Below are 15,190 nucleotides of genomic sequence, written 5' to 3' on the forward strand. Positions count from 1 at the left end.
CAGCCTCCCCGGGAGAGCCGTCCGACGGCCCGGGCTCGCCGCGCCAGCTGTCCCCCGTCCCTGGAGGGGCAGAAACCCGAGTAGGGGGTGCCCTGGCTGCAGTCCCCCTCGGTCCCCGCTGCCCGGGGCGGGCCGCGGGCAGGGGCGGCAGCGCGGCGGGGCTGGATGCGGCTGCCATGGGGCGCGGGACTCCCCTCGGACCGTGCCTGCTGCGGGCAGTGCTGCTGCTCGCCCTCTGCCCCGCCGCCGGCAGCACCTGGATGTGAGTAGCCGGGGGTCGGGGTGGGAGGGCTGCGCGGAGCCCGTCCCCTCGTGTCCGTCGAGGCCCGGCGCTGACGGGCGGCTGCCTCCGCAGGTGGCTGGGCATCGCCGCCGCCGGCGGGCCCGAGAAGCCGGGCTGCGCCAGCCCTCCGCTGAGCCGCCGGCAGCAGGACCTGTGCGAGCAGAAACCGGAGCTGGTGCCCGCGATCCGGGAGGGAGCGCGCCTGGGCCTCCAGGAGTGCCGCAGCCAGTTCCGACACGAGCGCTGGGACTGCCGCTCGCCGCCCGCCGCCCGCCGCGGCACCGCCGGCCCCGCCGCCTTCGGGCAGCAGCTCAGCAGCGGTGAGTGAGCGCCCGGGGCCCGGGGCTGCCCCGGGACAGTGGGTTTGCGAGGCCAGGAGCCCCGCGGGGACCGTCCGTGCGTCCCGTCCGCAGAGCCGGGCAGAGCCGGCGGGCTCCCCGCCGCCGTCCCGGGAGGTACCGCAGGCACACGAAATGCACCGAGCGCACCAAACCTGCCCTTGTCTTTGCAGCGCTGTTGTTGCTTCTTGTCATTTTCGTGCAGTACGTCCGTGGATGACACTGCCCGTAGGTAGAGCCACTTAACTATATTGAAATACTCTTCTTAGACTTATGTTGGGTTTATCCGCTTGTGTCATAGTTACTGAATAAGTGGGCTTGTGACATATTATTTCAGAAAGGTCACTTGCAGGTAAAAATGTCTACTTAGGGCACTAAATACAATTTGAAATGCTTTAAAATATATAATATGTGCTCAGTTATGTGATATTTATCAGCACAGTGAAACCAAAGATGCTTTCTTTTGCATAAAATAATTATGAAATTGCTGGAATTTCCACTGAAACAAGGATGAGTTTTTTGTATCAAATGTCGTGCCAAAGCTTTCCTGCAAGGATCCTGAAACTTTTTTTTTAGCTCCCTGGTCACTGATTGTGTGATGGATGTGATTTTAAGTATTGTGGTACTTCAGTTAGTGTTCATACAATCTTCACTTTGTACTAAAGCAGTGTAAAACCCATAAGTTTTAATAATAAAAACATAAATTGAGGAATAAAAAGTGGGGCATATTCCAAAAAGGAAAGGGTAGAAAAAGAAGATGGAGCCATATGTGTATTAGTCCTTCTGTTCAACAGGAAGGACTGTTCCTGAAGACCCACAAATGAGTGCCACTGTTCACCCACAAAGATTCACTAGTGTGTATTGTGGAAGCCTTTTATGATGGCACCAGCACCACAGACTGATACAAACAGGAGAAGCAAACCAGAATTTTCCTGCCCATAAGCAGAAATATCAGAGACTGAAAATAAATAATTTTCACCACAGTAAAAATTGGCCCATTTCAGTAAAATTTCAGCTACATATATTGACCACTCAATGATATTCAATTTGCTTAGAGTATGCCTTACTTAACACAGTAATGTGTTAAATGTGGCTGGGTGCCACGTTGTGCCAGAAGTTTCAGAGAATGGGACAGGCGTAAGAAGCCAGTCTAACAGCCTTTCATGATGCTCTCTCCCATGGCCAGCTTATTCTAGGAAAAGCACATGGCCTAAATATCTTTGTGCTGATTTCTGCCTCGTTTAAGACTTTTGGGAATCTTTGCAACCTTTGTGAATTAGAAGAACACCAACGTTTGCTAAATTTAGCATGAGGTAAGTTTTGGCCCTGTACCAAAGTAACCTGGGATCATGACAGCTTCTCTGAGATTTAGACTGACCTTTTCTTCTTCAAATCAATCTGAATAGTGAAAAGCAGAGTGGAGAGTAAGGGGTTTGGAATGTGGTTAGTTTGGAGTTTGATTCTTTATTTATTATTTGGCTTGAAAATTTCTGTGGCAAATAAAATTCCTAATCAGATTTAGAAAGAAGTTACCAAAAATTTTATGGTACCAGTAGTGAGAAGCAGCATCATTAATAGCATGGCCACGGGAAGAGGCCATGCCCTGAAGTCGTGTTGGGGTATGAACATCCACTGCTTTGAACAAGCTCACACTACAGGCCAAGCTGTGATGACGTTAAACGTGTAACTGTTCCCTTTTAACAATCATCGTGTAGCCCAGCCAGGAGGGTGATCAGAGGCAGTTATGGAGTAACGTTTGCTGTGCAGGCACCAAGGAGACGGCGTTCATCGCGGCGGTGACGGCGGCGGGGCTCGTGCACTCGGTGACGCGCTCGTGCAGCGCGGGGAATGTGACCGAGTGCTCCTGCGATGTCACCCTGCGGCACGGCGGCTCGGCCAGCGAGGGCTGGCACTGGGGCGGCTGCTCTGACGACATCCACTATGGAATGGCCTTCAGCAGAAAGTTCCTGGACGTGCCTTTCAAGAACGCAACAGGCAAGAGCGGGAGCGGGCTGGTGGCGATGAACCTGCACAACAACGAGGCTGGGAGGCAGGTAGGTGTCATTCAGGTGTGGCAGCAGCCACTCCATCACCTTCATTGACAAAATGACATCAGGCAAAGGAGGTGGCGCCTTGGCTGCAGGTATTCATGGGGCCAGTGGCAAGAACAGCAGTAACATCACCAAAGAAACATGTACAAACTCACAATCAGAGCTGGTTTTAACGAACTAATTTCAGTATGTTAAAATAAGATCCACAAAATAAGTAATAGATCTGCAGTGCTAAATAGTAAATTTATCTTAATTAGATATTTGATATTCAGGTACAAACTTGAAATAGTCCTGTTATCATCATAATATGGTATGATTTTTGTCACTGATTATTCTGTTATTATCATGATCTGCATTTATAATTCTCTGTAATACTGAATGAGAAGGCCAGCTGGACACAAGGCCTCATTACTCATCTTGCAGAGTGCAAGTTTAACATTGTTCAGAGGGGAAATCAAGAGTGAATATTTTCTCTAAAAACATGGGCTAGAAATGATACCTTCAAAGGAGCTCATTGGTTAGGACATGCATCAAAGAAGTGAAAGGAGACTGATTTTGGATAGCTTTTTTCAGTCCAAAGAACTTCCAACCCAGGGTTGCAGAGGAAAACTGTGTGTTTGGGTGTGTGACATTGGATTCTTGTTCCTGTCCTGCAGAGGGACAGCAGTAAAATGGGGACAGCAATAGCCTGTACAGGGGGATGTGAGCCTGTAATCTAGTGCTTGGAGCTTTCATCTGGAATGGCAGAGATTTGTATTATTTTTCCTTTAAAATTACTTTCTTTGCTTTACCTTGGAGATTTCATCTTTAATGGCTCTCTCTGGGCCCATAATACTTTAAATCTGTTCTGCTCAGTGACACAGCTTTAACTAAAGGGGGGGGAAAAGAAAGGGAAAGCCTCTGGTTTTGACTACTCATATTGAGGGACTCCATTGTGACTCCGAAATTTCCTGTAGCTGGAAGCAGCATCAGTGGGTTTTACTGTAACCAACTTTCCTATCTGCCATAGACAAGGAATAGCCATAGTAAGCCATCATAAGAGCCATGGTGGTATAATTGAAAATTACTTTAATTTGAAGTAATTTTTACAGGTAATATGTGTTATTTCACTTAAGCTATGTAGTTGGAAAAGAAGAAAATCTTGTAGGTTCCTTCCAATCAAAACCATTCCATGATTCCAGGTGACAAACACCCTTTTTATAACTGAAGTAGTTGAAGCAAACTTTAAACCTAAGTAAAAGCTGAGAACTAAAAGCTATGAGTTTAATGAGATGTCAGTCAGCTAAATCATCTCCAAGGAAAGGTGATTGGTATCTTGTAGTAGGAGATGATAATAAGAGGAACAGAAGATTAAATTATTATTTCCTTAAGGAAAGAGCGAAGGGTCGTTTATCATGTTTGTAGAGTGAGATAGTTAAGGAAGAAATATATATAGTCAGCTTCTATGCATGAATATTTTGTAAGTTAATGGCAAAATGTAGAATAAAGCAAATATTTTGATCACTGTCCAGAATGAAAAAGTTTATTGTTGGTACTTGGGATTTCTAGCAGCAATATTATCCGAAGTTTAGCATAACTCTTCCTTTTTGTATTTCCAAATCTTAACTAGGAGTTAAGACCTTCATGTTTTGGGGCTTACAAGAAGGATGTTTTGATATCTTATGGCCTTTTAGTAATAAATACTATCATGTTCCTGGTTTGGTGTCGTGCAAGAGCAGTCTTCCAGGGACAGTACTTCTCTGTTTGTTTGGAGTTAGTAACAGAACTGGTATGTGCAGAATTCTCTTGGTTCTCTCCTATGTCAGTGCAAAATGTTATTTTATACTTCCATATCTCATAGTTATTATATTAACATATAAAAATGTTAAAACTGTCACAGGAGTTGTCCACTAATTCAACTCTCAGAAGGTTCAGAATGCATCCTTATTGTGATACAAGATAAACATTCATCATCCTTTATTGCATCCTTATTCTGCTGCAAGATAAACATTCATCATCCTTTAGCACAGCAATTTTCAGTGTGCTTAGGTGTGCATATGTGAGTTGGGCTCTTCTGCTCCTTAGACAAAAGTATGTGGGGAGTCAGGTACTATGGGTTCATTATCATTGTATTAGTATTATTTTACTGCTGGAAAAATTCTGCTCACTCTTCCACTTGTGGAAATTTATTTGATGTGGGACTTGTTTGGAGAGTTTGTTTTTACTAATACTTGTGCATTGGTAAGAGACTCACCAAGTTTGGAACTGTTCTTAAGTGATGCGTCTCTGGGAGGACATGTGCTTGTCTTCATAAATAATCATATTAGTTCTACCAGTGTCTGAAATTGGGACATTTGATTGCAGGCATTGGTTCCTGTGACAAAACAAGTACTGGCAGTTCTTGTCTCACAGCTGAGAGCAATGCCTGCAAACAGAAAGCTTAACTTGGACATGTTAAGCATTAACTGGCATTAGAGTATGCAAACTGTGATTCCACTGACACTCCTTGCTGCAAATCAGTCTCTGCTTTCTGCCCCATCTGTCTGTTCTAGCCACAGATTCCACCCTGTGCTGCTCCCTCTGTTAATTGCACTGGATCAGTGAAAGGAAGGTGGTTTAAAAGTGATCTTTCTCTCAGGTTTAATTTTTAAAAAGAGCAGCGTTCATCCCTGCTCATCACTTGACCCTGCGCTTTTGTGCGCGTGTTGTACCACCAAGGGTGAGTGGCAGTAGGGGCAGGAGGAACTGCTGGATGGGCTTGTGGCTGACCACAGTGCTGGTGGACCCAGCTATCACCACACTGCTCTTTTCTCACAAGCTATCAGTCAGTTCCATAACCCACCTAAGAAAGCCTGTCCCAGCTCAGAATGACACATCCATCCACTAGGTCTCTGTAACAGTGATCCTCTGAACTCTCCATGGATTTTTGTTTCATACGGAGAATCCTCTCACTATTTCATGAATAACTGAACAGATTCACCATATGAACCTAAAATGTGAAACAGAACACTGGTTGTGTAGTCAGTCTGGAGGTCATGGTCCCAGTAAGTCTGCAGTCACTGTGCACTGCTGAGACACAGGTGTATGCTGCAGCTGTGTCCCACCTGAAGGCCATGTTGGCTCTATAGGTACAATCTTAGGTTTGCTTGCACCATCAGGAGATGCCTAATCCCTAAATTTTGCCATATGTTCAATTATGGGAGCTTCTTCATTGAAGTTCACATGACAGGCTGAGATGCAGTAGCATGTTCTGTGATCAGGCAAAGCAAAATGTCACCTTCCTGTGCTGGCAACTTAGAGTATATTGGAGTCCAGGCTAAAAATTTGCCCATTCTAGCAGCTGAGAAGCAAAACACTGAATCAGATTTGTATTTCTTTCATTCATCTGCTCATTCATACACTGCTAATGTATGCCACATTTTTATATTCTGATATCAGTCTAAGAATTCAACATCAGTTTCTGCTCCTGTTTCGAAACTCTGTCTCCCTCTACTTTTGTTTAATTCATCCTCAGAGAAAGACTCTGAGTGTCATCTGCTGGGCTACTTGCCCACATGGCCTTCAGCACCTAGCAGGCATGTCCAGAGCTTCCTCTACAATCTCTGGATCCTTCTGCCCTTAGTAAGTACCTTATTGTACTGCAATGAAAATGAGGATTACATCTGTAAGCTTACAAATCTAGTAGCACAATATGATTTAAAACTACTTTGAAATTCTAGTTACTTGACAAAAATAACTTAGCATTCAAAATTGGAAAAATGCTATTAAGTCCTCTCTAAGTTGTGTGTAAAATTTATCTTTCGATATTGTATTTGATATTCACATTTTATTAGGTCATCTGCCTTCTGACAGACTTTTGTCTTCTGACAGACTTTTTGAGAATTTTAAATTCTCATCTGCCTCAACCACTCTTACATCTTAATGAATCAAATTCTGACTACCCAGTGATTTCATTGTTGACAGATCCTTGAGATATGAGCAAGGTCAAGTCTGTCTATTAAAGAGAAACTAGTCTGTGTAGAAGAGATGGTAAGTATCTACCAGTATTAACTAGCAGTTGATTTGCCACTAAAAGAGTCTGTGTGTGCTCATGGGTGAGAGTTTGCTTGATGCAATATTCTTATTTCTTCCAGCAGTGCAGAAAAATCTCCAATTGCAAAAGCAGCCCCCACAGCATGTGGAAGTATTTCCTGTACAGGAGTACCTCTTTGCCAGGTTTAGATTGCAAAGGCTAATGGCTCTTCTAGGTCAGGGCATATGCCTGTTCTTTCTTGCTAGAGTTTTTTGTGAATGTCTTGCATATTTGGCTTCCATAGTAACCTCCACCTACAAATCGTTCCTGTTTATTCACCAAAGATGTGACTCCAAGCAAACACTTTGATCATGTGTTTTTTTTTTTTTAATGCTTATAGTGTTTTATGCAAATGCCAGCTCAAGACTGAGTCAACACCTTTGGGGCAGAATGTGCCAGGAGGCCTCAATGCCCTGTGAAACCATTGGAGTAACCCTGGTGGACTCATCCCAAACTTCAGTGACCACAGTCATGATGAAAAGTCCCAGTTTAGCACATAGAATAGAAGTAACTCATTTGATTTGCTGCATGCCTTGACTGGTTTTGGAATTTTGAGGATGGCATTTGTGCTGCCTGAGCTACCAATATGGAGTCAGGGACTCGAGTTTTTTTCTGGTCCTGCAGAGGCCAGTGGGGCTTGGTAGGATTGCAGGTATCAGATCTCACTGCAGAATCAAGGCTTAGGAACTGGAACAAATGAAACTACTTTCTCAGGGGAAACCAGAGGAGGACGTTAGATTTTTCTTCTCTTTTTTTAATTCAGTTTCAGAAAGACATAGACTGACAGCAGCTAGTATATAGTATATGTGGAGGCTGAGGGATAAGCAAAGGCTGAGGATGAAATTTAATAAACATCATGTAGTTGGGATGTTGATTTCTTTTTTTTCCCCCCATGTTTTGGTAAAAGCAGTTCCTTCAAAGAGGATTCATTTCAATATGCATTGGCCTTGATGCATGAGGAATTTCAAGACAAACTTACTATGAATTAATTTAAAATCCACACTTACTGTTAAATTTCTCAGTTGCTTTGATTGTGGAAATTAAATATAGGGGGAAAGGTTAGTAAAATGGAAGATGGCAACATGGGCTTTCCACACTACTAACCAATGGCCCTTATGAGTCTACAGGATGGCTCCAGAAGGTATGTTAATGTAAATGTAAAACAAACCAAAAATTATGATATCTGGTACTACATCTGTACATGTGTGAGTTTTCAGTGCCTTTTTCAAACTCTAATGTGAGGGTTGTCACAAGACTAATTGTATGATTTTATTCTATGACTATTAGATGTTAGACAAGAAAGTATTGTATTGATTGTCTCCTGAGTGTTTGAGTCAGTCTCAAGATAAAGATATGAGATAAAGGAAGTTACTGCTTGTTTACAGGTTCCAGTTATTTGAGGCTTGATTTCCTAAAACTGAGCCAAAACTGTTATGTGTTACAAAAAGCTAACACAGGCTTCAGATTCCCATTGTCGGTCAGTTACTGTTCAGCCCATCCTTTGCTTCTGCATGGGCATGGAAAAGTAACTCATCTAAGTATTTAAGTATTCACTTGTTGGCAAGAAGTTGTGTTGGCAATAACTGTGGAAACCTTGCTAAAACATTGACAGTAAAAAAAGTACTATGAATGCAGCTACCTATTTGTGATAAATAGAGCCATTATGAAACTGGAAATACTAGAAACTCGTACTAGAACTGGTTACGTCTCAATTAAAAGAACAGGGTTTAAGACTACAAGTGAGAAGCACCTGAGCTTTACTGCAGATTACCTGAGCTGAAGACACCTCTGCTAAGCCATAGTGGGTCTTTTGACAGACTTTCTGTGAAGCTTGGAGATGGGGGCATCTTCCTGCTCTTCCAGCAGTTTGCCCTGAGGTGCCTCCGCCTGTGCTGCTTTGGGTGCTGAGCCACACTGGTTGCCCAGGCACTGTTGTGTGACTTCAGCCATTCCTGTGGCCTTAGTTACAAACAGGGTTGTGAATGTTTAGTGGTCTTCATTGTACCTATAAAGTACCCTTAAAAGGCAACATAACTGGACACTTCTTGCCCAGTGTCTTCCAAAATAGGAAGGGTGCTGTGACCTGCCTTATCCTTGCTTTCCCCTTCTGCTATTCCCCACTAGACCCTTTTGCCCATAAGAACCTTTTGCATTCCAGCAGTAGGAGGAGCAATGCAGGACAGGTCATTGAGGTATTTAGGATCCTCCAGAATAAAAAGCCATCCAGAAATCACAGCTTTCACTGTTGTGATCAATATTGCTACATTATGGCCATTGCAAACTGCAAATGAAGATCAAGTCTGAAGATCATGCCTCTCATAGTGGGGGTCCAGGACTGGAAACCTGGTTCCTAACACGTGCTCTGACTTCCCTGTTGTGGAAATGGCAGTGGCAGCTGTAACATTAAATACTTTGAGACCTCTGTGCTACTGATGTCAGGCAGCATTCCTGATGAATGAAAGACCACATCCAAATGTTGTTCTCCCTTTGCTTTCAGGCTGTAGCAAAGCTGATGTCCGTGGATTGCCGTTGTCATGGTGTTTCTGGGTCCTGTGCTGTGAAAACTTGTTGGAAAACCATGTCATCCTTTGAAAAGATTGGCCGGTTTTTAAAGGATAAGTATGAAAACAGCATACAAATATCAGACAGACTGAAAAAAAAGCTACGCAGGAAAGAGAAAAGCCAGAGGAAAATACCAATTGGGAAAGAGGACCTGCTGTATGTGAACAAATCGCCCAATTACTGTGTCGAAGACCAAAAACTGGGGATCCCTGGAACGCAGGGAAGAGAATGCAACCGCACGTCGCAGGGGGCCGAGGGCTGTAACCTGCTGTGCTGCGGGCGCGGGTACAACACCCACGTCGTCCGGCACGTGGAGCGCTGCGAGTGCAAGTTCGTCTGGTGCTGCTACGTGCGCTGCAGGAGGTGCGAGACCATGACCGACGTGCACACCTGCAAGTGAGATGCAGGACAGGAAAGAAAGATGGCCAAACCAGCCAGGCTGGGTGGTGCACGCAGCTGCCGCAGCGACAGCAGTCACTGTCACCGTGTGGGATTTCAGAGGGACCGGCCTCGGGGGGAACAGGTACTGCCAGACAATGGGTAGCCCAAGCTTGCTGTGACTGAAAGGACAGCTGAGTAAACATCAGGCTGCACGCAGGGACAGCTCAAACAGCAAAAAGGACTCCTGATGATGCATTTGAACGTGTTATTCCACGAGCAGAGACAGATGCTAAACTTTTCAAGTATTTAATAGACACAATGTCCTGAAGATCCGTGTGGTGGGTAGGCACAGTGGAGAAATCTCAAGATCTCATTAGGCAGAGACTGAAGAGTTAATAGAGTTTGTAAAACACATTAGACATAGTCTTTATATCTGTGCTTTTAAAACTGGGACTAGATGGATCCACTAGATAGTTCATTTCTGCAGACTTCAGAAAAACCCACAAAGATAGGGAAAGAGTTCAGCTGTTGACCACGAAGCATTTGCCTTGCAGCCGTTCAGAAAACTGCCTTCTGCATAATGTGCAGAAAAGCACTGGGGAGTGAGGAACGTGTGTGACTGCAGAGAGCTCAGCAGTGTCTGCCTGGAAAAGGAGGGTCAAGCTGTGCACAGGGCAGAGAGGCAGGAGCACAGCTTGGTGAATGTGAACGGGGTACCCAACAGCAACCTCAGGATTTTTAGTGGGTTGTCCTTCAAACACTCAAGGGACAGGTCTGAGAAGGGACAGAAATACAGTTTGATATTTGAAGGAAATAAAACCCTCTGCAGGCATTTCCTGAGTATCTGAGCACACATTTTGTGAGTCAGCTGGTAGTCACCCCACTCTTGAATTCTATGCAATAACCCGCCACATTCAACCATCTCACTGATGGTTCACCATCATTATGAAAATTAACCACATGAGATTTAGCCCAAAGGAATCTGCCATAAAGCAAAGGATTTTTTAAAACAGATTTTCTTTATAGATCAGCAGCTAGAATTTTTCATTAGGTTGCATCCTCAGTAAGTTCAATGCACAATATAATTTATGGATTGGCTCACACCACTAAAATATTTAAACTGTTAATGATAACACTTTCTCTGTCTCCATATGTTGGCTTAATTTTATTTTACATCTGTGAAAGGTTGTTTATTTCTATGCAGTGATTTAATGCCTGGCTTAAAAAGCATCATGTGAAAGGATTACTGTTGTTTAATTGTGCAAAGAACTATTTTTGATAAGACAAGAAAGTTTATATTTTGTAAATATTTAAATTATGCAAGTTATGTAAAAGGTTTCCACAACTAATGTGATAAGACTACAGCCCTTGAGATTTGTTGGTTAGATATGTGTTAATATTGTAGTGGCCTTCAATTGAATTTTGTTTGCATATGCTGCAGGAAATTAGTCAGAGAACTGCATAAATGTTAGGGTTTTTTATCACCAGGGTGGTTATAACTATTGCAGTTCATACACATTGATGAGAAGACACTATGATTTTCTAAATGGTTAGTTAATTAGTATTCTGCATATTTTCTTTTTTATTATTCTCTTAAACGCATTTTACAAACATTGAAATCCCAGCTCCAGCAGTAAGTACTGCCACTGAAATCCAGGGAACTTGGAAGGGTTTGCAATCCCTTAACTTCTTCCATACTAACAGCCAGTTTTTAGAAACTTGGGACAGTTTGGCTGAGGCTTTCAAAGTTACTTTGAAGAATTCATTTCCTAGTCATTAGTCATTTTCCCAGGAAAGATGGTGACCAGATTCTGAACTGTCACTTTGTTGGATGTGTAAGTCAGGAAGAAGGAAACAAAATCTTCTGTGTTGTGGTATTTCACTGCCTTATGTGGATTATTTTAGGAATATCAGTTCAGCAACAATGAAGTCCATTATCTGCTCTCTGGACTTTTACTCCACAAGTGGTCAGTCCATCTCCTCCATTGGTCTGAACAAATTATTATCTTGGGACCACAAAAAAATCTGCTGTCTGTGGGCAAGGGTGCTCAGCATGCCAGTAAGGCACTGTCACAGGAGGTTTCAACACCTTCTCTGTGAAAATTTGGATAGGGAGGACATATCACAGTGGAAGACCCTGAAGAGAGAGTTGTGGTCCCAGGTTGTTTCAGCAGTGAAAATAAACCCAGAGGCTCCTCAGGCTGTGCCACAGGACCGATTGGCATCATGGGTGGGAGGTGACTAAACAGCACTAAGTCCTGACAGAACAGTATCGCACTCTGACAGACCATACTTGGGATAATACAATTTTTGACGCCTAAAATAACCTTGAAATATTATTTAAACTCAGTAGTTTGTTGTTTTATTTTAGTTTTTTTTGTTTTGTTTTTGTTTTTTGTTTGTTTGTTTGGGTTTTTTTTTTGTTGTTTGTTTGTTTGGGGTGTTTTGTTTTTTTCCCTGTTCATTGATTGCAAGATCAGCAGGAGAAAGATAATTAAGCAGCTGCTTTGGCTGCCTCCAGGGATCAGAAACTGCCCAGAGGATGATTTCCACGCATTTTACACAGTAGACAATGTAGTTGGACTATTACAGTGGTCTGTGCTGATCCCTACCTCTTTCCCTATACATTCTAATTCCCTGAAACAGTTTTCATATCTGCATACTTCAAATGATAATAAACAGATGATGTTCATTTTATTAACTAATATACTACAAAACTTAACACAAGGTGTAGTTACATATGTGGTGGGTTAGGTCATTTTGAGGCATATATGAGAGCTAAGACATAAATCAAGAAATCCACCAAGTTTTTTAGTGGGGTGATTCAGCTGCAAAGACCTGGGAACCTGAGACTACTGATAAAAAAAAATGCTGAAACATTCAAGGCTGAAAAGGATAATTAAAGAAGATTGCTGTAGCATTTGGTAGGAAAAAAAATTTGCAAGCTATGTTCCACAGAAGACAGCACTCTCTTCCACTTCCATCCATCAAGCTCAGAGTCATGATTCCTCCTCAGTATGAAGTGCCTTTCTTCACGTCTTTGCATGAGCCTGCAGCTATATCATGCTATGGACAACACCCTAAGGAACAGACCTTTCTGAGGGTCTAATCTAAATCTGATTACACATTTAGAAATTATAGCAACTGAAATACAAGATTAAAGGAACTGGTTTGCATGTTCTGGAGAGAACATAGGGCAAGGAAGAATGTAAAAAGATACCTAAATGGAGAGTCATCCATTTTTAACTTGCTAAAAAGTAATTTTTTTCAGCTAAGAAGACTGGGACAGCTCATGAGCCAACCCACCTAGATGGACAGTTAAGCATGGGAAGTGATATCTGAAGAATCTGTTTTAACCTGAGTCTACAAAGGATGCCTTGGATCTTTGTAACTTTGAAAGGGATAACTACAGAGGCAGCAAGGAGGAAATAAAAGTGGCTTTAATGTTATCAGAAATGCAAAGAAGCATCTCAAGTAGCGCATGTTCTCTCTTGCCTTCTTCACTTTTTCAGCCCCCAGGGAGGCAGGAGCAGGGTGTGGCTGAAGCTCAGGACTTTGTGCCCTGTTGGCCTGTTGCTCAGAGGGTGAGAAGCAGGGTCCCTTGCATCCCTTGTACAGCATCAGGAGCCACTGACACCTTATGATACCACAGAACAGGTCAAGAGCTGTTCTCACACTTTCCTGCTTCAGCCTCAAAGTTCCCATCTAGCCTTACAGGTTTCAAGTTTCTTCAACAGGCCCCTTGTATTCAGGCTAGGCTATGGCCTTACAGCCTTAAAACTGAAGAGGATTTCATCAATAAAAAGTCCTTTGCTTAGTATCTACCTTGGCCATGATCCAAGTCAATTAGTGAGGCACTGCAGCCCTTCCCATCCTTATACAGGAAAGTCAGCCAGCACTTATGGTGGCAGCATTATTTCCCCTTTTGAAATTACTCACCTGGCCTCTTGTTTTATTAATACACTTATTCTTGAAAAACACTCAGACTGCAGAAAACCCAAACAGTTCAGGAGACATTACATACACATCAGGCATTTAGCAGTCAATTCAATGTCTGAGGAAACTAAGTGCCACGGTAAGACATCTAGAAAACAAAACATGCTGAGCAAAATAAAGCTTTTTCCAAAGTGGCAATCAGGAAACTAAGGCTGTAAAAGGGTCTGCTTTTCCCAGAGGGGGGCAAAAACATAGCTGGATCATGAAAGACACTAGGGAAGGTCCAGAGGGTACATCAAGGCAGAGACCCCCTTCAGTTTCTTTCTTAGGACTCCTATTAATCCATATAAAGCACCACTAGAGTAAAGCATTTGAGAGCTGTGGTTTACAATTAAGTCATCTTCAGGTGCCTTGAATCCCAGCTGGGTATTCCTTGGTGAAGAATAAGCTGAAACCTTCTTGTGTCCTTCCCCCTCTCTTTTCACAGCTCTACTTTTTGAGGCAGACATACCTCACAACCTTTCTCTTCCCTTCCCTTGCTGCTCTGTTCTCAACAAGTCTGCAGGATGCTACACATGTTCCCATCACCTATGTTTCCATATAGGAAAATATGGATCCTGGAGCTTTGTCACACACAGCTATTCACGCACCTGTACCTTCAAACTGGTTTCCTGTCCCCAGCTGGAGAGGCCAGGACAGTCATCTTTGTGCTTGGCAGCTCAAATGAAATGCAGACAAATTACCAGAAAGTCCCACTGATTTCAGAGTTCATCCCAGCAGCAGGATACTATAACTTGCTCAGTCAAGGCAGGACCAAATCTTGCAGCAAGTCAATAGAGCATGATGATGGAGAAAAGCAAGGAGACCCCATTTGTATGGCCACTCCAGTACAACTTTTAAATATTTGGCAAGAGTCTTATTCAATATGATACCATACAGCTTTGAGGACATGGCTTAGAGAGTAACAGGAAGATTTTCATCAAAATTTTAAGACTCAAATTATTTAAGATGCAACAAAAATAATTCTACCATTTAATTGTTTTAAAATACATTGTTTAAAAGGTTTGTTGCAGGTACAACGTTAAGGGGTTAAGAGAATCAGGATATCTTTACTCAACTTGGATTGCTAATAAAGGCACACATTCTCCATTTAATTTTGCAGAGGAAATTTAACTTTTTAATTTGAAGAAAGATGAGATATTCACTGGTGTTCGAAGCATAATAATGAAGACAAATGTAGTCCAGGGAAACTAGTAACTCAGCCTAATAGGGTTTCTTCCTCTTAAAACCCTGCTGAGCAACTTCAAAATTATTTTGGTATTATTCTGGACAGCAGTGTAGGCAGTACTGGCATACACACCAGCAGAACTCAATTTCTGTGAAAAATCCAGGAATTACACAGTTTTTCACTACAGCCTTAAGTAATGAAATAGGATTTCAAACTGATTAGAAAAGGGGATTTTACTTCAATGAAAAAATACATACAATTTTAATACATTCTCCTACACAGGAAAATCTGGAAGATTTAACAAAAGCAGTTGCACTGTGTCAGGTGCATTTATAGCTATTTCACATTAATACTGAGGGA

At 42.8% G+C, this 15,190-nt stretch overlaps 1 protein-coding gene across 1 annotated transcript; it reads left to right on the forward strand.

Annotated features, from left to right (window-relative positions):
- The first annotated feature begins 176 nt into the window (after positions 1-176).
- WNT16 (Wnt family member 16) lies at positions 177-9,685 on the forward strand. Its single transcript, XM_041471558.1, has 4 exons — positions 177-262; positions 356-603; positions 2,389-2,675; positions 9,221-9,685. Exons 1-4 carry the CDS (start codon positions 177-179, stop codon positions 9,683-9,685), a joined length of 1,086 nt encoding a protein of 361 aa, XP_041327492.1.
- The last annotated feature ends 5,505 nt before the right edge of the window (positions 9,686-15,190 follow it).

Source organism: Pyrgilauda ruficollis, unplaced genomic scaffold (genome assembly GCF_017590135.1).
Source record: "Pyrgilauda ruficollis isolate IOZ18807 unplaced genomic scaffold, ASM1759013v1 scaffold27, whole genome shotgun sequence".
NCBI classification, from domain to species: domain Eukaryota; kingdom Metazoa; phylum Chordata; class Aves; order Passeriformes; family Passeridae; genus Pyrgilauda; species Pyrgilauda ruficollis.